Source organism: Streptopelia decaocto (genome assembly GCF_964273445.1).
Source record: "Streptopelia decaocto genome assembly, chromosome: 1".
Lineage (NCBI taxonomy): Eukaryota > Metazoa > Chordata > Aves > Columbiformes > Columbidae > Streptopelia > Streptopelia decaocto.
The window spans coordinates 139,673,229-139,696,789 of NC_138663.1; the positions used below are offsets into that span (position 1 = coordinate 139,673,229).

The 23,561-nt window shown below is 38.9% G+C and overlaps 1 protein-coding gene across 4 annotated transcripts in view; it reads left to right on the forward strand.

Annotated features, from left to right (window-relative positions):
• F5 (coagulation factor V) overlaps window positions 1–23,561 on the forward strand; it is a 39,576-nt gene that overhangs the window by 10,849 nt on the left and 5,166 nt on the right. For all 4 annotated transcript variants that reach the window (XR_014183496.1, XM_082047087.1, XM_082047085.1 and 1 more), the window contains 17 exons: window positions 2,575–2,718; window positions 3,585–3,806; window positions 4,550–4,715; window positions 6,422–6,599; window positions 6,763–6,865; window positions 7,251–7,462; window positions 8,200–8,350; window positions 8,767–8,976; window positions 10,927–12,856; window positions 14,736–14,901; window positions 16,101–16,337; window positions 16,845–17,055; window positions 18,164–18,343; window positions 20,006–20,122; window positions 20,578–20,649; window positions 21,710–21,804; window positions 23,118–23,273. Coding sequence is in view for 3 of the 4 variants with exons in the window: in XM_082047087.1 (XP_081903213.1) it covers window positions 2,575–2,718; window positions 3,585–3,806; window positions 4,550–4,715; window positions 6,422–6,599; window positions 6,763–6,865; window positions 7,251–7,462; window positions 8,200–8,350; window positions 8,767–8,976; window positions 10,927–12,856; window positions 14,736–14,901; window positions 16,101–16,337; window positions 16,845–17,055; window positions 18,164–18,343; window positions 20,006–20,122; window positions 20,578–20,649; window positions 21,710–21,804; window positions 23,118–23,273 (4,550 nt within the window). In the remaining variant the exon portion in view is untranslated. The remainder of the gene's footprint in view (window positions 1–2,574; window positions 2,719–3,584; window positions 3,807–4,549; window positions 4,716–6,421; window positions 6,600–6,762; window positions 6,866–7,250; window positions 7,463–8,199; window positions 8,351–8,766; window positions 8,977–10,926; window positions 12,857–14,735; window positions 14,902–16,100; window positions 16,338–16,844; window positions 17,056–18,163; window positions 18,344–20,005; window positions 20,123–20,577; window positions 20,650–21,709; window positions 21,805–23,117; window positions 23,274–23,561) is intronic.

Sequence of the window (23,561 nt, forward strand, 5' to 3'; positions counted from 1 at the left end):
CTCAAATTTCCTGACTTAGAATAAATAGGTTTTAAAGCTTCATTCAAAATGGTTCGTCCATTCCAAAGAGGACAGGAAATAACAATTATTTTACTTGTAGCTTTTAAAGGCTGTCTGATCAAGAGGCTGTAGCGCTCTTCTGTAACAAGGATTTGAAATAGCAGAGCAGTGTGTCTTATGCTAGTCATCTGAAAATATGGCCAAATTTGAACAGATTATAAGTGTTTGAAAATTGCTTTGCATGTGATTGAGGACTTGAGATTTCAGCAATTTGAGTCATTGAATTCCACCTCCATTAATATAAACTGTTGTCTTGTAGGATTTGTAAACAACATGCCACTGATTTAAGGGAAGTTTAAAAAAGCATACCACTGTAGAGGCTACTTAAACTTCTTGCTGATCCCTTAAATCCTGAATTTTTCAAAGTTAAATATCCTTCTTTTAGTGAAAGGTCTGTGTGTTATTTAGCTTGATCATCTTGCCTGGCAGTTTGGGTCAAAGATTTTATATAGATTGCAGACTGCATGGACTTGGACCTTGAAACTTTTGTGAAAGTAAACATAAAACTGGTTCAGTGCAGGTTGTACAAGGGCATTCTTTTCACTGACAGACATCTGTTTAATTCCAGAGCACACCTGCTCATGTCGCCCCAAAGGAGCAGCATTAATATAAATTATGTTCCTCCTAAAGTTTTTTGCGAATTAGTACTTTTAATAGTATCTAGGACTTGTTATTTTCCTGCTTTTCTTGAGTTTTCTTTCTCTGTGTTCATGTGTATGTGCGCATTTGTCCAGAATAACTCCACCAGTGTGCCATAAAATGCTTTGGAATTACTTGATTTTCTTCCTTCTTAGGCTTCTTAGATTCATGCATGTATTGTTGCCTGAGTTGCATATGAGTTGGAGATGGATTGGTTTGAGCGCTACCTTCAAGACAGTTTGAGCATGTTTCTAGCTAGAGCAAAGACAAATGGCTAATTGATCACATTTTTAAGGTTTTTGGACAAGGTTTCTTTGACTGGGTGATGCACAAGGAGGATGGAAGTCAGATGAGATACTGTAGGTGTGCAAAATGCCAGTGTACTTGGTCTGTCTGGTACGGAGTAAAGTTTCTTCACAGCAGCTCATATGGTGCTGCGTTTTGGATTTCTGGCTAAATAGCATTGATAATACACCCACATTTTAGATATTGCTGAGCAGCTTCAAGGCTTTCTCTTTTTACCACTCTGACCTCCCCAGCAAGTAGGCTGGGAGGGGGGACACAGGTGGATGGCTGAACTGAATTGGCCAAAGGGATATTCCCTGCGATGTAACATCATTCTCAGCAATTAAAACTGGTGGTAGAGGAAGAAGAAACAGCGGGAATATTGGGGCGTCTTCCAAGGTGACTGTTCTTGAGAGACTGGCTGAGCATCAGACTCCTTGTGGGAGGTGCTGAGTGACTTCATTTTGTTTTTCTCCCCTCTTCCCTTCAACTATTGAATGATCTTTATTAACCCACAAGTTTTCTCACTTCTGTTCTTACTGTTCTCTCTGCTGTCCTGCTGGGGGAAGGGAAACACTGAAGTGGCCGTGTGGGTGCTTGGCTGTTGGCTGGGGTCAACCTGCCACAGTTTGAGACATTAAGAGCAGCACAGGTGGTATAACCTGGGAAGGTTGTAAAAAATGGACCTTAGAGTTAAAGCACTGACCGAATGTTCTTTGTGTGACAATCAGATTAATTCCTTTGTTGATCTAGGCCTTCTTTTTGTGCAGGAAAACAGGACTTTGTGGCCTCTCATAAATAGAAAGGATTACATTAACTGTTTCCACTGCTAGTGTCTCCTCCTAAGTAGAATAATCAGCAAGCTCCCAAATTTTTAGTTAATGCAGTCCAGAGGGATGTCTGTTTTAGTCCTGGATTATGTATTGAAAGTAGGAAATGGAAGTTTTTTATGTGAGCAGTCTTCAGAAAGAATCAGTAGAATTGCACTAGCTCTGTGTGGCATGTCAAGAATGAATTCTACTTGTTGATTAGAAATGTCACCTGTATCACAAACTCAACTAGACAGTTTCTTATAACTGATCTAATTGAGCAGTATTTGTCATAGTCTTTTCTATGTAAAGGTTCTTTGAGTGGTTGGTTTCACGCATTTTAAAGGAGCTGTTGACCTCAGTGTAGTGCTTGAATAGGCAGCATTCACAGTGCAGGTGGCTCTGCCATCATTCTTCCCCTTGTCTTGCAGTCTCAAAAGAGAGGCCAGTGCTGATTTTGGACAGAAGACTGCTTGGTGCTCCCATTCATTAGGGCAATCCTTACAACACTCTGCCAGAATTGTCTGAGACAATTCGTTGCATGTTTTTTAATCTTCTCTGGGATATTACAGACTTTTGATTGTATGGTTACTCAACCCAAAAGTACGTTCAGAAATAAAATAACTTTATGAGCATTTTTAAGTACTTGTTTTGGTCAGGCTCAGCCAGTACATGCTAACAGGTGAACCAAGCTCATTAAGTACATATTAATGTCACTACATTGGTTTGAAATTTGCTTTACTTCTGCTTCAAATTAACACCTGTTGTTTCTTCTTCCCAGGAAGCCTAAATGAGGATGGGTCACAGAAACTTTTCAACAAGGAGTATGTACTGATGTTTGGTGTGTTTGATGAAAACAAGAGTTGGCAAAGATCAGCATCACTCAAGTACACAATTAATGGCTATACTGATGGAACATTACCAGGTACTATTCAGGTTTATGTGAAATTAAATTAACGTTGATGAAGACTAAATATTACCTTTGCTTTTTATACAAGAGAATAGGAATGTGAAAGAATAGAATATAGCCTTTTTTTACAACATGCTGGTGTGCATCCAAATTCCAGAAGAGAAACTGTGCTGCTGGAAGGAAGTCATGCCATATTGCTGAAAACAACAAGTTTACTGCTAAGAAGAGTTCTGCTCTAAGAACAGGATTACTAACTTAAAAAATAAGAAGTTCCTCCTTTTTTTTACTCAGCTGATGGGGACAGAGTGAAGTGGTTACATGAACTGCTGGTTTTACAGCATATAGAACATCGCGGAAGTGGAAAGTCAGTTACCATTAAATTAGACAATTAAGTGGGAAGACTAGGAAGGTGGCAATGGGGCTGTTCTGTTGTTAGCGTTTTCCCTGTGTTTCTCGAAGGAACTACTTTCATATCTCTGTCCAGTCCATTGAGTAAATACAAAAGACTGTCTTAGGTGGAATTTTTTAAACATATATTGGATAATTACTTTGACTAGATATAAACTTATGCTTTAGCTTGCATCCTTCCCATTTTCCCTCCCCTCTCTCTGCCCTAAGCAAGGACAAATCAGCTTTCAAAAGAGGCTACTGGTTTTCTTCCATCTTCTCTAGCTCACTATAAGTCAGGTTGTCACTTGCATGTAAGATTTTTGTATCTGTTCCATTTACAAGCTTCTGAAACTGCCTCTTGTTGCAAACACTGATCACAGGAGTTAGAAATTTTTTAACATTTTGAGCAAAGATCCACTTCAGGCCTAATGTGCACAGGGAACTTGCATGATTTGCCTTTATTCTGAACCCTAATTCCATTTCTCTTTCAGATTTAGAGGCTTGTGCATATGACAACATTAGCTGGCATTTGATAGGAATGAGTTCCGAGCCAGAAATTTTCTCCATCCATATCAATGGCCAGTCCATGGAGCAAAGACGTCGCCGAGTTTCTACTGTTAACCTAGTGGGAGGAGCATCAACCACAGTAAACATGACAGTGAGTCAGGAAGGAAGGTGGCTGATATCTTCTCTTGTCCAAAAGCACCTGCAAGGCAAGGAAACATCTATTCATTAGGCACCTGTAGAGTTGTGCCATATGGCTTCTACTGTTTTGCAATGGTACAGTTACTGTGTTTCAGATGGTTTCTTAGTGAAATGACAATCGCTGGAGAACAGGGCATTCTGCTGGAAGGAGAAGTGCATGATGAACTAAAAGATGTTCTTACTTTACTTGCTTTACTGCTGTGTGCAGATCACAGAGCAACAGTGAATCAGTACTGCAACATCTAAGTTTCTGTGCGCTGTTCACATAAGCACTATTATAAAATGATTAAGGATCCACCTGTTTCCTGAGAAACAGAGCACTTTCAGCTAAGGGTTGCTCTGAAAATATTTGCTGTTCATCATTTGAAAGTGGGTATCTCCCTCTCTCAGAAGTGATCAGAATACTGTTTTAAAGAATGAGAGAAATGTCTCACAAGAGTTGGAAGACACATTTTAAAACAAAGCCAGACAAGCAAAAAAAAATAGGAGAGAAAAAGAAAGTTTCTATCTATTCAGCTGGTATTTTCAAAGAGGGCCAATTGAGAGAGCTGCTGTATTCCATTTGATTAATACAGGCTCCTTGGAAGGCTCCAGGCCACATATAGTCTACATAGATGCAGCCTTTTCAAGCTTAGAAAGATGGCAATCAGATGAAAAAATATCTGCTGCCAGCCTTAGCTGAGAAATGCAGTTGAAGTGGTAAGAGTTCATAGAATGGAAAATCACTGTGGAACTGTTTCTTCTCAATTAGCTGGAATGCACGGTTACCTCACTGTAAGAGACTGTGGGGACAAAGAAGTGAAGAAGAGTCGTCTCTCCTTTAAAGAACGTCTTATGGTCAAAAGCTGGGAATATTTCATTGCTGCAGAAGAAGTTACTTGGGATTATGCCCCAAGTATTCCAGCCAGCCTTGATAGGTAAAATAATATGTTGTCAACATAATATGGAATGTTAATAGGAAATCACAGAATAATCCAGGTTGGAGCAGACCTGTGGGGATCCATTGGCAAAGTTGGATCCAGCTGCACAGGACTTTATCCAGCTGTGTTTTCATTGCCTTTAAGGATGGGGACTCCTCAACTTCTCTGGGCACCTTTGCAACCTCACAGTGAAAAAGTTTTTCCTTATAGCTCATCAGACTTTCTCATATTGCACCTTGTGTCCATTGTGTCTCACCTCTTCTCTATGCAGCTCTAAGAAGAATCTGATTCTGTTTTCTCTATAATCTCCCATTTGATAGTTGAAAATAAAAGTAAGTTAATCACTTAGCTGTGTCTTCACACAACTGAATAAACTAAGATTTTGCCTTCTATGTCATGTGCTCTAGTTCCCTAATCACGGTGGTGGCCCTCCATGGGACTTTCACCGGTGTGACAAGGACGTTCTTTAGTGAGGACCCCAAAAGTGGACCCCCTCTTCTGCCTCTAACAGGGAGCTCAAAATATGAAGATGACTTAGGAAATGCCCTAAGTAGCATACAAGCCTATTTTCTAAATTACTTTTCAACATGAATTCTGCTGAAATAAACAATCCCTAAGAGGGGGAGAGGGAGGAAATATTTCTGGAGAATAAAAGTTTTTAAAAGTTTAGTGCGATAAAGTGTTTAGGGACTAGGAGAAAGAGATGTGTCTATAAATGACCTTTGCATGTACCAATGTAGATGTAGTAAGGTCATGATAAGTAAGCATACTGGGCTATTTTGGTCAATTTAAGGTAAATAGAAGGAATTATGTAACACATGTGAAGTCATAGTACTCAATGCTGCCAATGCACTGTAAGGTTAAATTTGCAATCTGTCAGTTCCCCACTGCTAGAGTACTGGTGCCTTTACAAGCTGATGTTTGTAAGAAACTAAGGATTTAAGCAAAACAAGTCTTTACCTTAAATGAGGTTATATTTTCATATACCTCCTTATAACGTAGTGTTCACATAACTCGAAGTATTCCTCCTTCTTTGGCATGATTTGCTTCCCTTCTTATTTGCTCTTGGACTGCATGGAGCAAACTTTTCTGTTTTTCTTTACTAGTTACGTGGCATTACTTAACTGCCTCAGTGCTCTGATTTTTCCTTCTCCGTTCAAAATCAGAGAGTTTATCCCTGTTCAGTAACCCTTTTTGAAATGCAAGTGACCAGGACAAACATGTTCTGCTGTGTTACTTCCCAGTATTTATCGTAGTTTAGTTCTCAGCATTAACACTTCTAATGTTTTTAAACCTGAGTGTAACACTGCTTATTGTATGGTGCTTGACTGGGATTAAGAATATCTATTTCTGTGTCTCCTATAGTCTTTGCTACTGTAAGCAAATTGATTTTCTGTGCTCAACTATGCCGTTGTAAAAGGGGAAGAGAGATTTCTACTGTCTTATCTTGAAAATGTAACTGCTACTTCAGTTTGTATCTTTCTTACATATAGAACCTGTTAAATTGGTCATATATGCTACTAAAACATAAGTAATGTTCCAAGCTTCCTCTTACCTAATTTAGGTTAGAATTTGGGGTAAAGAGCATTAGGTTAGTCTAGGGTTTGGATTTTTTTTTTTTTCAAGTGGTGTGGTTTCTACCAGTTGCTTGAGTGTACTAATTCTGTTTTGTTGTTTGCTTGTCTTTTTCCTTTATTTTTAAGACACTATAAAGCACAGCACTTGGACAACTTTGCAAATCTCATAGGTAAAAAGTATAAAAAGGCTATTTTTAGGCAATATACTGATGCCAGCTTCACTAAACGCCTGGAAAATCCTCGTCCCAAGGAAACTGGAATCTTGGGCCCTATTATCAGAGCTCAACTCAATGACAAAGTCAAAGTAAGTAACATAAATTCAGACAGTTTTTAAGACATCCCTTTGCCTTTCCAGCACTTCCCAGGCTGAATCTGGGCAAATTTCTACTATATTTGAAACTTTATGTGCTGAGACAAGGATTTGCTGAACACTAAACTATTTTTTTGTCATTTGCCTATCCATATAGATCGTATTCAAAAATAAGGCCAGTCGACCCTACAGCATTTATTTCCATGGAGTGACACTTTCAAAGAATGCAGAAGGGACTGATTATCCTCTGGATCCCACAAGTAAGAAATTTGTGAAATTAGATTTTGCATGCCACTAGTGGTTGTGGAGGGAGGGCTTCATTGCTTTGAAGGAGATACGCTGGCTAGGAATGTGCATGACTGGGAGACCTCAGTTCTGTGCTCTGCCTCTGCTGACCTGTTGTGTTGCCTTGTAGAGGAACCAAGGTATTATCTGCAAAGCATAGACAGTACCATTTTTTATGTCTTAGTTTTCTGTTCTTGTTTGTGATTTTAGAGAGAGACAAAGGTTCATGCTGAACTTCAGTTGTCTTAGAGGTAGCTTGAAATGGTGTAAGTGGAGCAATTTCATTAAAAGGTGCATTCTGATGTTATATAAAGATCTGTCTCTAAGCTTTTGTCATTACTGTTCTACATTTTTCCTTAGGCAATGACACCCAGAGTAGAGGAATTGAACCAGGGAAGACATACACTTATGAATGGACAATAGCTAAAACGGACCAACCCACTGCGCAGGACGCACAATGCATTACAAGGCTATATCATAGTGCTGTAGATATCGAGAGAGATATAGCCTCTGGACTGATTGGCCCACTTCTGATTTGTAAAAGTGAAGCGTTGACACAAAAGGGTGTGCAGGTAACAAGTTTGGCAACGTCTTAGAGATACATTTTGCTCAAATAGTGTTATTTGATCTACAGTGAATTTGGTTTTGCTCCCCTTAGAGAGCTGTCATATAGAGAGCAATTAAACCAATAGGCTCCTAAAGAAATGCCTTGAAGAAACAGTCCTTTAGCTGTCCACAGTACTAGAGGAATTATGTTCTGATTTTCTTAGCAACAGCAGCATTTCAACAAAAGGTCAGCCTGACTTGAAATTTTATTTCTAGATTTGATAATGAACTTTCCTGCTGCTATTATACCTTCACACTCTAAAACATTTAGATATGAGCTGGTCCCTTTCTGTAACAGATGTAATTCAACAGGGTCTGACAGTCTTGGGAATCACTGAATCCAAAGCAACTCAAACAGCATGGGAGAGTTTTGGGAGAGTGGCTCTCTTTGCAAAAAGGTCACAAGCTTGTGCTCAGGTCAAACCAGGAGCCTGGTCCTTTTACAGAGAGACCAGTCATACACCATCTGTGTCTCAGCAGTGCTAGTACCTTCCTCAGTGCTCCACCATGGGCTGGTTGCAGTAGTAGCATTGTCAGCTTGAAGTCTTGACCCCCTACTCCCTTTCACTAGCCCTTGGATCATGCTTACCACAACTCTTGTGAAGCTTATATTGCTTACATTGTAAGTAAGAAAAATTGTAGGATTGAGTCCTTAATATGTCTGTGCTCATAAAATATAACTGCTGTGTTGATTGTCTTTCAGAAAAAAGCAGATGGGGAGCAGCAGGCAATGTTTGCTGTGTTTGATGAAAATAAGAGCTGGTACATAGAGGATAACATCAAGGAATACTGCAGCAGCCCTGCCAGTGTTAAAAGGGATGATCCCAAGTTCTATAACTCGAACATAATGCACAGTGAGTGGTATATCAACCTGAGTATTATGCAAGCTCATGTGAACCTGAACATTCAGTGATTGCTTGTTCTCAGATGTAGTACAATTGGGGAATTCTCTAGAGAGTCAGTGAACTTCTAACCATGCCAGGCAGCACTGTACTGTTGTACTATATATGCACTATTTTAGGGACCAGGCTGGCTCTGGACCCACAGGCAAAGGCAAGGGTTATTTAACTTTGATGCAGCACCCTGCTGCCTTAGAGATACTATTTCCAGAGCTGGAATCTCCATCAAGGCTATTGTGGTTTCGGCCCTGTGCCAATCTCTTTCCAGGTGCAAATGTGAGTCCAGTTCAGAGGACTGACATCAAAGAACAGGAAGTTTCAAAAGTCTTACTCTGAAAATATTGAGACCACTTATTTTGCTTTATTTTTAGCAATAAATGGTTATGTGTCTGACAGCAGTGAAATCCTTGGATTTTGCCAAGATAGCGTGGTTCAGTGGCACTTCTCCAGTGTTGGCACTCATGAGATTGTTTCTGTTCGCCTTTCTGGGCACGCGTTTCTGTATCAAGGGAGGTATGAAGATGTGTTGAACCTTTTCCCAATGAGTGGAGAATCAGTCACAGTAGAAATGGACAATGTTGGTAAGTGGTAAAACTATCGTGTTTGACAGTTCTTCTAAGATTATTATTATTATTATTATTATTATTATTATTATTATTATTATTATTATTATTATTATTTATTTTATTCCAGTCTATAAGGACTTACTCAAATAGGAAAGAAAGCTTTTCAGATAAACACAGTGCTGGAAAATGTTGAATCATTCCCCAGTGTGACTGATGCGTGTGTGGAGTTTTGTTGGCTACGCACAATTAGCACAGAACATAATTGTGCTATACTGAGGCTCTCTTTTTTTGTTTTTTTTGGGCTTCTTTTTTGGGGGGAGGTTCATTGTTTGGGGTTTGTTTGTGTTGTTGGGTTTGGTTGATTGTGGGGGTTTTTTGTTGTGGTTTTTTTTTTCTTCCTTTTTTTTTTTTTTTTCCACTTTGAAATTAGTATTGGGGTTAGCAGTGATAATTTTAAGGCAATTCTAAGATTGTTCTTGGAAACAATCCAGTATCAACTTCACAGTGTGATTCCCAATTTTACTGCACACTTGTCCAACCTGAGATAACTAAAATGGGCCAAGATTCTTAATTTTGCTAATCATTATTAGACAAAGTGGCTATACCTCACCTTAGGGGCTTGTGGTCATTTAGCAGCAGTAAAGTCTGCCTGACTGAATCAGATCATTGGTCCACCGGTATATTAATACATCTCAATATCTAACTAGGATTAATACCATATCTTGAAATGTGACACTAGAACCCATGTAGTCCATACTTACAGAATTAACCTCCAAAAGGACAGAGATTCTTCCTCATTGAAGGCTGTATTTAGTGAACATCCTAAAATGCCACAAGGTTTAGGTATCCTTATCCTATTTAAAATACCTTTTTTTGGTATCTTCTATTTAAATAACATTCTTTACACGCTCAAAGCTTGTTTTCACTGATTTCACAGCATCAAGACCTTATGAGTTCAAAATGTAAAGTGTTTTTTATTATTCAAGGCTAGGGAATCATTAATACTCCATCAAACTTTACAGAAACCTCCCCAGCAATGAAGTTGTACTTTTGCTTGATTTTTGGTATGTGGTCTGTTCTTTTATCTAGGGCATGTTCTCTTTTGTAAATTTACTGCTGTTTAGAAATAAAACAAACTGTGCAGGTCACCTCAAACTCTGATAAATGCAGAAAAATTCTATGTGACCTTTTTAATAAAAAAAGGCTTGTTTTATCAAGATCTGTTAATTCTGCCTATTCTATCATATCTGCTAGTTCCAAAGGCAAGCTGTAACAAGCAAAGAACTTGATTTGGTGCTGTTTAGGGAAAATGATTTTATCATCTTCTCTGCAAATCCTAGTTTCACAATGGAGAACTAAGTTTTGGAGGAATTATTAAAAGCTTTAAGATGCCTTAAATTGGCAGCTTAAGAGTTTGCGTCCAGATTGGAAATTCAAATTATTTCATTATTTTAAAGATAATCCTTTATGCATTCAAAAACTTTTAAAATACTGTGTATTTCAAATGTTTGTCAACATTGCTTCAGAACATAATTGTTCAGAATGCTCTGTAGGGCAATGCACACAACACTAAGGACAGGACAAAATTAAAGCTTTCTCTCAAAAGATCCCAGTCTTGGATCCTGGTCTAAACATAGGATCCTTTAAATTGTTTCTTTATTTCTTTTTAATATCCATTTCTTTCATGGGTTATGTATGGACTCAGGTCCTAGATACAGCTTAATCTCTGGAGAAGAGCTCCAGCTCTTAGATATATTTTTTTATATGTGCTATTATTTATTTACACTTATTTATTATGTTTCACTGCAATGAGAGCTCACAGAAAACCCAGATGAGGATTAGCACTCTGCAGTAGTAGGTGCTGTAGAAACAAACTCAGAAACTTACCCCGACTACTTATGTGATAGGCAATGTCCACTCTCTTAACTAGTGCATATTAGAAAAACACTTTTATTTTAATTTCAGGTACTTGGCTTTTAGCATCCTGGGGTACCCCAGAGATGAGTTACGGCATGAGACTGAGATTCAGAGATGCCAGATGTGACTATGAGGAAGATTACACATTTGATGTTATGGATTTCACTTATACCAAGACTGATAAAAAGGCTGTTTCTGCCTCAGTTGAAGAAGATGCACAACAAGAAGAAGGAGATCAAGAGGATTTGGATTATCAGGATCAGCTGGCTGCTTTATACTCCATCCGAAGCCTAAGGAAGGCAACAGGCAATGAAGAAAAACAAAACCTGACAGCACTGGCCTGGGAACAGTATGAAGTTGCCAATGCCATGAGTTCTGAGGTGGTGGCTGGCTCAGGTCTGACAGCTATAAATAGCAGTGAATCCAGAAACACCTATAAATTCTTAGAAACTAATATCACTCCTCTTCCCCTAATCGAGGCTGAAACATTCCAGCCAAATCACACGTCAGTCACAGCAGAAGAGGGCTTATTTTTAGCTAGCACGAGTGGTGGAAAAGCTGACTTGGTATTTGAGAATAGAAGCAAAAGCAATTATGAAATAGATCACGGTAACAAGTCCACAGGTGAACACTTTCTGAGCAATGGGGATGGTCAAATGAATGTTGCAGAAGAGCTTCCAACTGATGAGAAGGACAGTAAATTTTTTTCAGAAAATCATCAAGAGGAAAGCACTGGAAGAGGAGATAACATTAGTAGTAGAAGGAAGAAGCGAAACTCACTGGCCATGAAGTTTTACTCCATCCAAAAGATGAGTGCCCTTTTAAATCACGTACGAAATAAAAATGCCTCATTTTCTGACGAGACAAGTGTACCTCATTCTGTGCATCATTCAGAGAACACATCCGATACAGCCATGGTGGGAACTGGGCAGCTTCCATATGATTATGATGATGAACTGGAAGAGGAGGAAACTAAGACGGAAAACACTGTGCATGCAGTTAACTTGACAGTTGCTTCAGACCTCGTTGTAGGAGGTGGGTCTAATGCATCCACCCTCTCTGAACCCAAACTATCCAAAGATAAACAAGCAGACACTTATTCTTTAGATCATACACTGGGCAACATAAGCCCAAATTCCAGCCCTGCGCTAGTGAAGAACTTTCTACAACTATCATTGCCCAGGTCTGGGAAATATTCATCTAAAATTACAAGTGAGGAATGGAATTTGGTGTCTGCAAAGGGGAGTCTTGGATTAGAGGCAAATTTAGATAAATCTGGTAGTGGTAAGTTAGGTCATCATGGCAGAAATGGTACAGAATTCATAAATAAGAAGCACATGAAGAAGTATCAAGGGTTCTCACATCTAATGGGAGAAAAACAGAAAGGAAGCCTCATGCGTCCACCTCTGAAAAGAAAGGAAAGGAATAAGAATGATACTTTGAGTACATCTGGAACCTTCATCAAGATCCGAAGGAAAAAGGAAAATCCAAAAACAATGCACTTGCTAAGCCCAAGAAGCAAAAAGCCTCAAAAATTCACCAATTCTATGGCAGGCTTTGGCCGTACGTTGTTTCCAGGTGAGGCCAACCACACAACACTGCCTTGTTGCACCACAAGAGCACCCAGTGAGGCCAACCATAGAGTGGATCTGAGTAGATCCAGGCATGGAGAGTCGCTAAATTACACACTCACGCCACGACAGCTTAAACCATCGATCACAATTGGGCTTCCCCAAGAAAATGGAGACTATGAGTATGCTATGGAAGGATATTACAATGAGGAAACATCAGGCAGTGAATATGAATACCATTATGTGAGCTTTGATGACCCATACATGACAGACCCAAAAGTGAATATCAATGCACAACGGAACCCAGACGACATTGCTGAACACTACCTGCGGAGCAAAGGGAATGAGAGGAGATACTATATTGCAGCTCAAGAGGTCTGCTGGAACTATGCAGGATATAAAAAAAGGTTTGGCTAAATCATTTGCTTTCATTTTGCGCGCCATTCTTACACATACTAGCAGAATCTTGACTCGGGTACTGAAAAATTTAAGAGCATCTATAATGTGCAATGTCATTTCCAACATTTCAGTTGCAGAACCCTCAGAATTTTGCATGGGAGATTGGGACACCCCCCCCCCCCCCCCCCCCCCGAATGTCATGGAGTTTATTATAATCAAGAACAATGTAACTACAAGTCTTTTGTAGACTCACTAGAAACACACTTTAAAACAAAAGTTGAAAAACCCACTGTAAGAGGTCAAGAAGGAAACTTCCAGTTAGATCTGTTATACTTGAATAACCTGTTTTACTTCCTCCTTGAGGTCTCGCAGTCTGTAGCAGAGACAGGATAGAGACCTCCTTGTACAAAGCCTTTCCAGAAATTTAATGTGCTGACTGAGCTAATATAGACAGGATATGCTTATAGGTATGATGAAATCACAGTTTCTAGCACTAGCAAGAAGTGGTTCTGGAGTCTCAGTTCTCTGATGCAAAATGGGATAATAGCACTTTCCAACTTACAGAGCTGCAGCCCTGAAAAGTATATGAAAGATGCAAAGTGATTAACCACACAGGTGACTGTCTTAAAGTAAAAATAAAGCTGCATGAATTATTGCATTGTTGTTCCTACGGTTCAGAGAAATCAGAAGGTGACTAGATCACAAACTCTAATGCTGAGGGGTTTTCCTATGTTTTGTCAGGGAAGACTGGCCACTGCCTTGAGAGAAACTCTGTACTAAAAAATACGTTGTCTTGATTCATACAAATTAGGATCAGTGCTCACCTTACCGTGTGGAGTGTTCCTAGTCACCTTTCATCAAAAACTTGAACTGTGCAGCCCTCAAAATGAATGAGGCCAAAACATCCAGAACTTCAGGTTTTTATCAAAAGTAGCAAAAACAAGAGCAAGAAAATTTTCATTATACAAAATTCAGCTCCAAACATATTTATATTTTCAAATTGAATTTCCATTTTATTTGATTGATATTTACACACACACACACACTTTTTCAGTATTCTCCAGGTTTACTCCTGCCTCATCTCAGTCCGTATAAACAGTACCCGCAAAAATGGAAGAAACCACAGTCAATTTATTTGTGTGCTTACAAAACAGAGAAACCTTTATGCCTGGAGCTCTATATAGGTCTCCCCAGTGAGGTTCATCCTCAGGTGGTGTGAGGTGCATCGTTCCAGTGAAATTAAACTGACACCAGGGCATATACCATCTCGGTGTGTTGAAGAGCTAAAAGCTGGCCTTTCTTCCTACTTTGGTTAAGTTTCATTTCTTTTCTTTTCTTTTTTTTTTTTTCCAGAACTGATAATGAGGCAAAGTTTATAGGGAATGATAGTATGTTTTATCAGAATAATAGCATTTTGATGTTTCTATTTAAGATTTGAAGCATAGAAAGCTTTTTTTTTTCTACCAGCTCTGTGTTGCAAAATACAGATATAATCAAATGTAAAATGTGATTCTGTTAGCTCTCCAGAGAAGATACATCTGTGAGACAACAGGGTATATGTGGTAGGATTGCTGCACTCAGAGCTGAGCTCCAATTCAGTTTATTGAGGCTAATGGTAAAAAAGGAAAATAGAGCTCATGTGCATTTTCAGAGACTAGCTAGAGTTTTTCAGTGATAGCTGACCAAATCTTTGAAGGATGTCATATACAACTGTAGAAATAGAATTGCTTAAACACTGCAAGTTGTGATTTTCAGAATCATCTGACGTTTGTTTTGGTGCTTATTCTTTATATTCTAAAATGTTCCTGCTGTATGAGTTGTCAGATTTCATCAAAGCTATTATTTCTGATGCACTGTGTGGGTTTTTAATTGGAGATTTCCTTTCAGTACAATGATGAATGACAAAACCTGTAAAGATGGCACCACGTATAAGGTGATTTTCCAAAGCTATACAGACAGTACCTTTACAACTCTTCAGGAGGAAGACGAATATACAGAACACCTTGGCATCCTGGGGCCAGTTATCCGGGCTGAAGTGGATGATGTTATCCTAGTAAGTCAACATTTTGAATATGTGTGCAGGATAAGATTCTTATGGTGATCTTATGGTGTGATATAGAAAGGGTCTAAAAATGCCACAAAATTTTAAAATATTATGATGGGAAAATAGTTTTCATAACTAGAAATTGTAGTGTGGACATACAAGCAATGTGATGTGTTTCTCTGAAACACACTTTTTCTCTCCTGTCCATGATATATTCAATTCTGGTTTTGTCTTATGTTTCCCAGCATTAAACACTGTTTTACCAGTCTAATGTAAAATGATATTTAAGTTTAACACTAAAAAAAAAAAAAATCAAGGTTTCTTTAAACCCAGATTGCACTGAAAATATTACCTTTTATATGTAAAGGGAGCTTCTTGATTTTTTTTTTTTTTTTAGAAGAAATTAGGACATTTGTATTCAAGATATATATATATATATAATTTTTTTTTTTTTTGTCAAAAAACTGTATTCTCCTTTGAAAACTTTTGCTGTAAGTGGGTTCTAATACGAACAACAAGGATGGAGAGGAACTGTATCCCTGATGATACAGTGGTATATTTGCATTAGGGAGCACATTGCTGTGGAGTTTCCTTTCTCTCATCCTTCGTCATCCAGTCTTCCAACACACAGGGATGGACTTAAATGGGAAGAGTACATCTCACTGCTTTCTGCTGATTTCAGCAGGACTATTGTGCAACAGGAACACATTGAGCTACCTTTAAAAGAATGAGTAAGAGAAAGAGGCTGTTTTAGCCTGGGAGTGTCATTGTCTAAGGAGAGGTAAATATGTAATCTCTCTATCTTCATGCTTCTCTGGAACAAGTGAGGAGGACTGATTTTGGTGAGAGTGGTGCATACAGAGGTCTCGTCTTGCTATTTTGTGCCCTTCTTCAGTGCTTGCTGTAACTAAGCATACCCAGGTGTGACTGTGCAGCAGTAAAAGTCCTAGGAACCTAGACTTGGTGGGAGACAGGGAATTAGACTCATCATTTCTACTTTTTAATTAACTACCTGCATCGAAGAGGGTGACTCTGCATGGAGATGGCAAAAACTATCCCTGCCAGCTTTGTCATGCACAACGTAGCCTGTAATAATATAAATCTTGACCCTAGTTTGAGGTCATGGGAATGTATTGTGTGGGCACTTTGGTTTAAGCCTGACTTTGCTGAACAGAATCTATCTCTTCTCTTTTTAAATTTTTTTTTAGGTTCATTTTAAGAATATGGCATCCAGACCATATTCCGTCCATGCTCATGGACTCCTCTATGAAAAGTCCTCTGAGGGAAGTATTTATGATGACGAATCTACTGCTTGGTTTAAGGAAGATGATGAAGTTCAGCCAAATAACAGCTATATATATGTATGGTATGCAAACAGGCGATCGGGACCTGTGCAGTCAGGAGCAGCTTGTCGGTCCTGGATCTACTACTCTGATTTAAATCTGGTAAGGAAATCACAATGGTAGTAGTAGCATTGCTGGGGTTGATCACAGAATCACAGAAACATTTGTGTCAGAAGGGATCAATCACTACAGATCATCTAGTCCACCCCTCCACCCCGCCTTGCAATTCAAGCAGGGTCAGCTAGAGGTGGTTGGTCCAGGATTGTGTCCTGTCTGGTTTTGAATAGTTCCAAATGATGATACTGTATGGCTGTAGAAATGTAAGCTGCAGAACACATTTCGGATAACTGTCCATTATTTTGTGGCTGATGTTCCCATCTGACATTTAATTTCTTACTCTCAGTTAAAAGAGGATATAAGCTGTTGAGGGGTTCAAATTGGGGACCTCTTTGGTAGACAGAGCACAGGAAAGTAAAGATACAAGGCAATGGCAATTCTGTCCTCTGTTTTAAATTTTCAGGGCCTGGTGCACTTCTATAGAATGCTATGGTTTTTGGCAGCTTTTGGGAAATCCACTTCTACATCTAACATAAGTTTATTATGTTCTAGGAGAAAGATATTCACTCTGGTTTAATTGGGCCAATACTGATCTGTCAAAAAGGAACCTTCAGCAAATCACACAACAGTGGAACATTGACCCGAGACTTTTTCTTGCTTTTTATGGTCTTTGATGAAGAAAAAAGCTGGTACTTTGACAAACGTTCTAGAAGGCCTTGTACTGAAAAGACACAAGAAATGCAGCAGTGCCACAAATTCCATGGTACTTATTTCCTTTTGCCAAGTATTCAGTTTATTTGGGTACAAGAAAAGATCTTGGGGGGGTATCTCAGCTGACTGTGCCTTTGAACATGCGTAAATCCTACGTGTTAACGATGTGCCTGTTTTATTTCTTTTTCTCCATTGTACCTATAATAATCATAGTTTTATATGCAAACATTAGCAGTGACTGGAAATTTGTTATTAAAATGAAGAAAGCATTTATTAGACTGAAACTTTCAACAGAAAGCTGCTCCCTCACACTCACATATATATATACACATATATATACATACATATATATGTGTGTATATATATGTGTATATATATATATATGTATTTATGTATTCAAAACAAAACCAAAACAAACAAAAAAATACCAAACACCACCAAAACACAAACAAATAAATACCCCACATATCCTCTTTTCAGTAAGAAGCTAATACCCTGAAAACTTTTTGCAATAAATTTTAAAAAATTACCATAATTTGACAAACCAAGTAGTTCTACTGAGGAATTTGAAGGAACTGTGGGACAGCCCTTCACATATCGCTTTGTGGATACTGAGATTGTTAGACATGTGGAGTTTAAGTGCCTGACTCTTCAAAGGTAGCCCTTTTTTCTCTTTGAAATAATGACCATTAATGAAACTCTATATTTCTGTCTTTGATAATCTGATGCTCATATGCTGCAAGTGACCATGTTTGAAAAAGACATGTTGAGAAGTGGAATCTGCCTTTTGAAAATTTGGTAATAAAATCAGTTATTAATCAAACCAGTCTGTTGTAACTGTATGGCAGTGGAACTGTAAGCTTCAGAACATGTTTTGGATAGCTGTCCTTACTTTTGGACTTGATATTGCCATCTAATGTATAATCTCTTACACCTCCTTTTTCTCCTGGCTGCTGTGTGTTGCCAGAAAACTGTGCTTAAATCCTCCAGTGATGTGTATGGATTTTCTGAATTGATGTAAATAGACTGTACACTGCATAGCACTTTGAATTGGGAAAAGTTGTGGTTTAAAAATTTTCATTTTAATAACTACATTATAGGACTTTGAGACCTATTTTGTGAGCGGTTTTCCTTACTAATGATTTTTTTTTTTTTTTCAGCCATTAATGGGATTACCTACAATTTGCAAGGCTTGAGGATGTATGAAGGCGAACTGGTCCGATGGCATTTGTTAAATATGGGTGGGCCAAAAGACATCCATGTCGTTCATTTTCATGGGCAGACCTTCATAGAACAAGGAGAGCCAAAGCATCAGCTTGGCACATACACGCTCCTTCCAGGTAACTGTTAGTGCAGAATAAGTCCTGAAGAGGTAATTGTTGCAGTCTCTCATCATCATACCAATGGTGAAAGTGAACAGAAGTTGGCTTTGGGCATGGTAATAGAGAGTTTGAGAGCACCAACAGTTCATTTGCCCATGATGGTCAGAAGGGAAACGACCACTTTGCATCTCACTTAACACTGGGGGCAGAGGTGGGGTGGGATAAAGATAACATTGCTGTCCTTTAAAACTGGAAATATGAGTAAAGTTGCAGACAAAATGTAAGTGTTTCGACAAATGTCGTGTCTCAGATGAGAAAGGATATATATGGAAAATGAGCAGCAGTATGGTCTGTAGCACTGCCTTCTGGTTTGCACTTTCCTTGCCGCTCACCAGATATGTGAGCATGAGTGGGTTTCTCTACTTTATTGCATCTCTTTTCCTATCTGCAAAGCAGGTTATAGTGCTGGGCTTGGCTTGGAGACGTGTTCAACAGTAAAGGTTACTATTGGAAAAGGAAGTCAGTGGGATAGTGTCAGCCACCAACTCCTTGTGATGTGAGACATGTGCAGTAGCATAGCAGTCCTGTTCCTGCATCCCCAGGCTTCAGTATCACTGAAGTCTCATTGACATTTGCTGAGAAATATTATTGGTATCTGGCTCAGCATGGTGAGGTTTTGTGTCTGTAATGTCAAGATAAGTGTGATACAGAAGGGAAAGAGCAAATGTGAGTTCTAGGAGAATTCTTATGTCCGGAGAGAAAGGAAATAGGCTAAAAGCATTCATTAGGCCACAGGATATACTCTGTTCCCCCATTGCTGTCAGCAGTGCGAGTGTGCAATAACAGCATTTATGAAGCCTGTATTGCCAGCTACAAATGATTAAAGAAAAAAAAGCACACACACAAAACATGAAACAAGGAAATCAAAATAATATGTTTATCTTGGAATAATAGGAGTTTATTTTAGTGAACGTTAAGTGGCTTATGCATTATTTAAGCTTTTTAAGGTGATGTTTTTCACTGATGTCTACATATGTTTTTATTTAAATGGGAACCAGAATTATAATATCTGCACTAACTAGGAATATAAGAAAAGCAATGAAGCATGTACTGTGCTTTCTAAGAAGTGAAGCAAACAGCCTAAACTATATCTGCTTCCTGCTCTATCCATGGCACTCCTGGTGCCTGCAGAAGGTGAGGGGAGGGCCCATACATCTGATTCTCCCACATCTACTTTTGGTGTTTTTACATCCATCCCTAAAATTACTTGAACGACACACTGGGGCAGCAGGAGTAAGAACTATAATCAGTACCACAAAACTAACATCCCTACATTCAGTAATAAACTTAATAGCACTGTTCATTACATGGCTCAGCACTGTACTTAATGTGCAGATAGCTGTTGTTACATACAGGCATCCAAGGTTTTGTATTTTGCACCAGCAGCAGAGGTTAGATTTTGATCTGGTCACTTAATTCCAATCTCAGCCTCCAGCTGAAGCTTGCTTGCTAAGAAAAAAAAATGATTGAGATGGTGGTAGTTACTGCTCTTTTTGCAATGGGTTATCTATTTTTTCTGGATTAACTCATAGGAAGATCTTTGGTTTAACATCCAGCCTCACTAACATCAGTTTTATAATGCTAACATATCCAATATGTTTCTCTTCAATTTTTTTCAAGGCTCATTCAGAACAATTGAAATGAAACCACAGAGACCTGGCTGGTGGCTTCTGGACACTGAAGTGGGGGAATATCAGCAAGCAGGAATGCGGGCATCCTACTTGGTTATAGAGAAAGGTACTGAACTAAGGTGTTTTTTGGCTGAGGGAGTCAAGCTATAACGTCATCTCTACACTTTCAGGATCACTGAATAAATCTGGGAGATTGTACAGCAAAATCCCAAAGCAGATTCTCTGTGCATTTAAGGAGGGGGTAGAATGATTACTGAAAATTTGCTCTAGAAGAAAAAAAGTTTAGCCTATAGCATACTAGCTCTGAATTATTTAGCGTGCTACCTTTATTCCTTTAGCATACCAGCTTTGAATTTGACGTTTCCTCACAGTGACCAGTGGATTAATCTGTTGAGAGAACTGCAGAGATTAACTTGGCCTTGTCTGGGAGGAGTGCAGTGATGTTGCAGTATTACCAAAAATTGTTCTCAGTGATGTTGTCTTAGAAGGTTCCACCAGAATATATCTATTTTGGAATAACCCTCCTTTTCTTTAACAACAAACTTACTGTGCTCTCTTTAGAGTGCAGGATTCCAATGGGTCTAGCAAGTGGAGTTATACTCGATTCGCAAATCGACGCTTCAGATCATGTAGGTGAGTTAATACTTGAAAAGGTCCGGGTATGCTCCTGAATATCACCAGCAATTCCACATTCTTTTGGCATTTCATGATACAACTTACAAGATCACTTTAGCAGTGAATCAGCTGTCAGGTTAAAAAGCTCTCCCATGCTGCAAGAGGAGACGGTGAGCTGTATTAGGTGACTCACACCATTGCATTTTGACAGTGTCACAAGTCTACTGCCAGTATCACAAGCTCGGGAGTCAGGGAGTTCTCTGTGGCCGGCTGGATGACCTGGAACATATCCAACTTTATCTTTTTGTCCTTTGGGTTCCCTGCTTGAAAATGAATACCCAAGTATTGAAAAACCTTTTGAGATTTGCATGTGATATGAGGTGTGAAAGGACGAAGCATATCTGTTATGAAAGATTTGGGAACCTGGCATCCAGAGCAATGACAGAGTCCTTAATTTACCAAGGTTATTCCCGGTATAAAAGTGGGATCATTTGGTAGGTAGAATTTTTACATGGACGGTGGCAAATCAGGGTATACAGATTACACACACTCATGCCGGAACACACATCCTTTCCCTTGAAATAACAAATTCTTTATTTTGAAAAATGCTTTTCTTTATGGATTTAACTTTCTTTTTTTGTTTCTTGCCACCCTGTTATTAAGCCATGTTGTTATACATATATTCCATATCGGTTGTTAACATGGACACCTCCTCATGCAGAAGGGAGCTCTCTTCCATGAATGTAGAACACATTTTGTGCCTGATTCTGCTGGCATCCAAAACGTGTTTAGTGAACTCTAGACCCTGGTTCCAAGTCAGCAGATGGTACATTGCACAAAAAGCTGTTATTTTTCAAGTAATTCTGCCAACTCTAAAACTTTGCAGAGGAATAGCTGACTTTCAGTTGCTGACCATGTCCAAATTATTTTAGATTATGGTTTTAGAATCTCTTGGTTGGCTTCTTCTTGTTTCCCAAGACAGATCAGGAAAGAACTGAAGCACTCATCATCTATAGCTAGTTACAGCCTCTGTTTTTCTTCTCTTTAGCTTCTTGCTTTATTTATATTTTCTGTCTAGATTATTGGGAACCTAAATTAGCCCGATTAAACAATTCTGGATCATACAATGCTTGGAGCACTACAATGGAAAAAGAACAACTCCCTTGGATCCAGGTATGGTTGATACAGCATGTGCTTGACCATCGGTGAATTGTGATTTTCCTACAACTTGTTTTTAGTTCAGGCTGCTCTTGTTCTCACTGCAAAGATTGATGGGAAAAACTGAAAAGATGTAGCAAGTTGGGAGATGCCATAAACTGTCCACCTTCCCTGGAATAACCCAGTCTCTACTGCTATTGAGGCCCATTGACTAGAAAATTACTCTCACAATTTAGACTGTAACCATATTGTAGGCAAATTGAGTAATTCTTTCTACTGCTTTTTGTTTTTTCTTCTATCTACCTATCAGTACCTATTTATATGTATGTGTTTGTTGGGTGATCATTTAATGTGTAATACTCACAAGCATTGCTTGAAGCAGTGTTTTAGTTGGTTTGGATGCTTCTATGTCCAACCTAACACAGCACAGTGTGGCTTCACAGGGAAATTAAGCTTATAATTACAGCTTCAAGTACTATGTCATTCAATAACCTCACTTCTTCCATCCCAATCACTTTTGAACCAGAGAGCAAATTTGCACCCAAATTTAAAGAGGATAGTTGATTTCTTACAAATCTCATTAAAATTAGCAGTTGAGAGAAAAAAGAAACTAGTGTCACAATGTAAGTTCAACAGGTGGCTGTTGTCTGGCTAGCCAATATTTGGCATGCTAGTAAGTCAGTGGAGGTTAAGTAGGGTGAGAAGGTTGGGAGATCTGATGTGGAACTAGAAATAATATTGGGAGGAGGAAGGATTTAATAGAGGGTGTGGTAGTGAGTAGCTGAGGTTACTGCAGTAAAGCATGTGGAGGTGAGGAGGGCAAATCCAGAAGAATGAGTTCTACTCCTGATAGGAACATCTTCCTGACTTGTTTTTATGTGCTAAGTGCTTGGATCTGATATCAGCAGGAGTGGTGGCTTTTCAGCACTTCAGAATGTCATATCCCTTTTCTCAGCCCATGTATTCAAAACTAGAGGCAGCTCATGAAAATGTGAGCCTAGAGGTTCTCTATACTCCTTTTGCTTGTCTCTAAAATGAGGATTGCAGAGTTTTGCCTAGCATGGAGACACATATATTTTTGAGGTGTCTTTGTGGTCCTTTGATGAACACTGCAAAATGGCCTCTGAAATTAGTGCACGTACAAGTAAATACACAAATGAAGTGAGATGACATTAATTTGGACTGTGGTATCTGCTTCTATTCCTCCTGAGTGTGTTAGTGTTGTGGGTTTCACAATGCAAGGCTCAAAGCTATTGTGTACATGCTAAAGAATGAAATGCATTTCACTGTGCTTTATTGGCTTTATAAACACTGTTTGCTGTTCCTAGGTGGACTTTCAAAGACAAGTTCTGTTAACTGGGATACAGACACAGGGAGCCAAGCAGTTTCTTAAGTCCTTGTACATCCAGAAGTTCTTTCTTGTTTACAGCAAAGACAAACGGAAGTGGAGCACCTTCAAAGGAGACAGCTCTCCAGCACAAAAGGTCTGCACATGACGTAGGGGTTGCAACAACCTAGCTAGTGTCATCGAATGATGTGGTGAGGTGACAGTTTTATGTTAAGAGATAGTGGAAAAATTATTGCCTTGTGAAATTTAATAATACAGCCTGAGGCCCCAAAGGGCACTTACTTACAATCTAAGAAAATTCAGAGCAGAAGACAGATTCTAAGGTGAGGAACCTCCTAGACTGTGGTTTAGATTGACCCTTTGACTTTGACTATGTAGTGTCTGGCCTTCTCACAAGCTTGTCTCCCTACTTTTATTTCCAAAG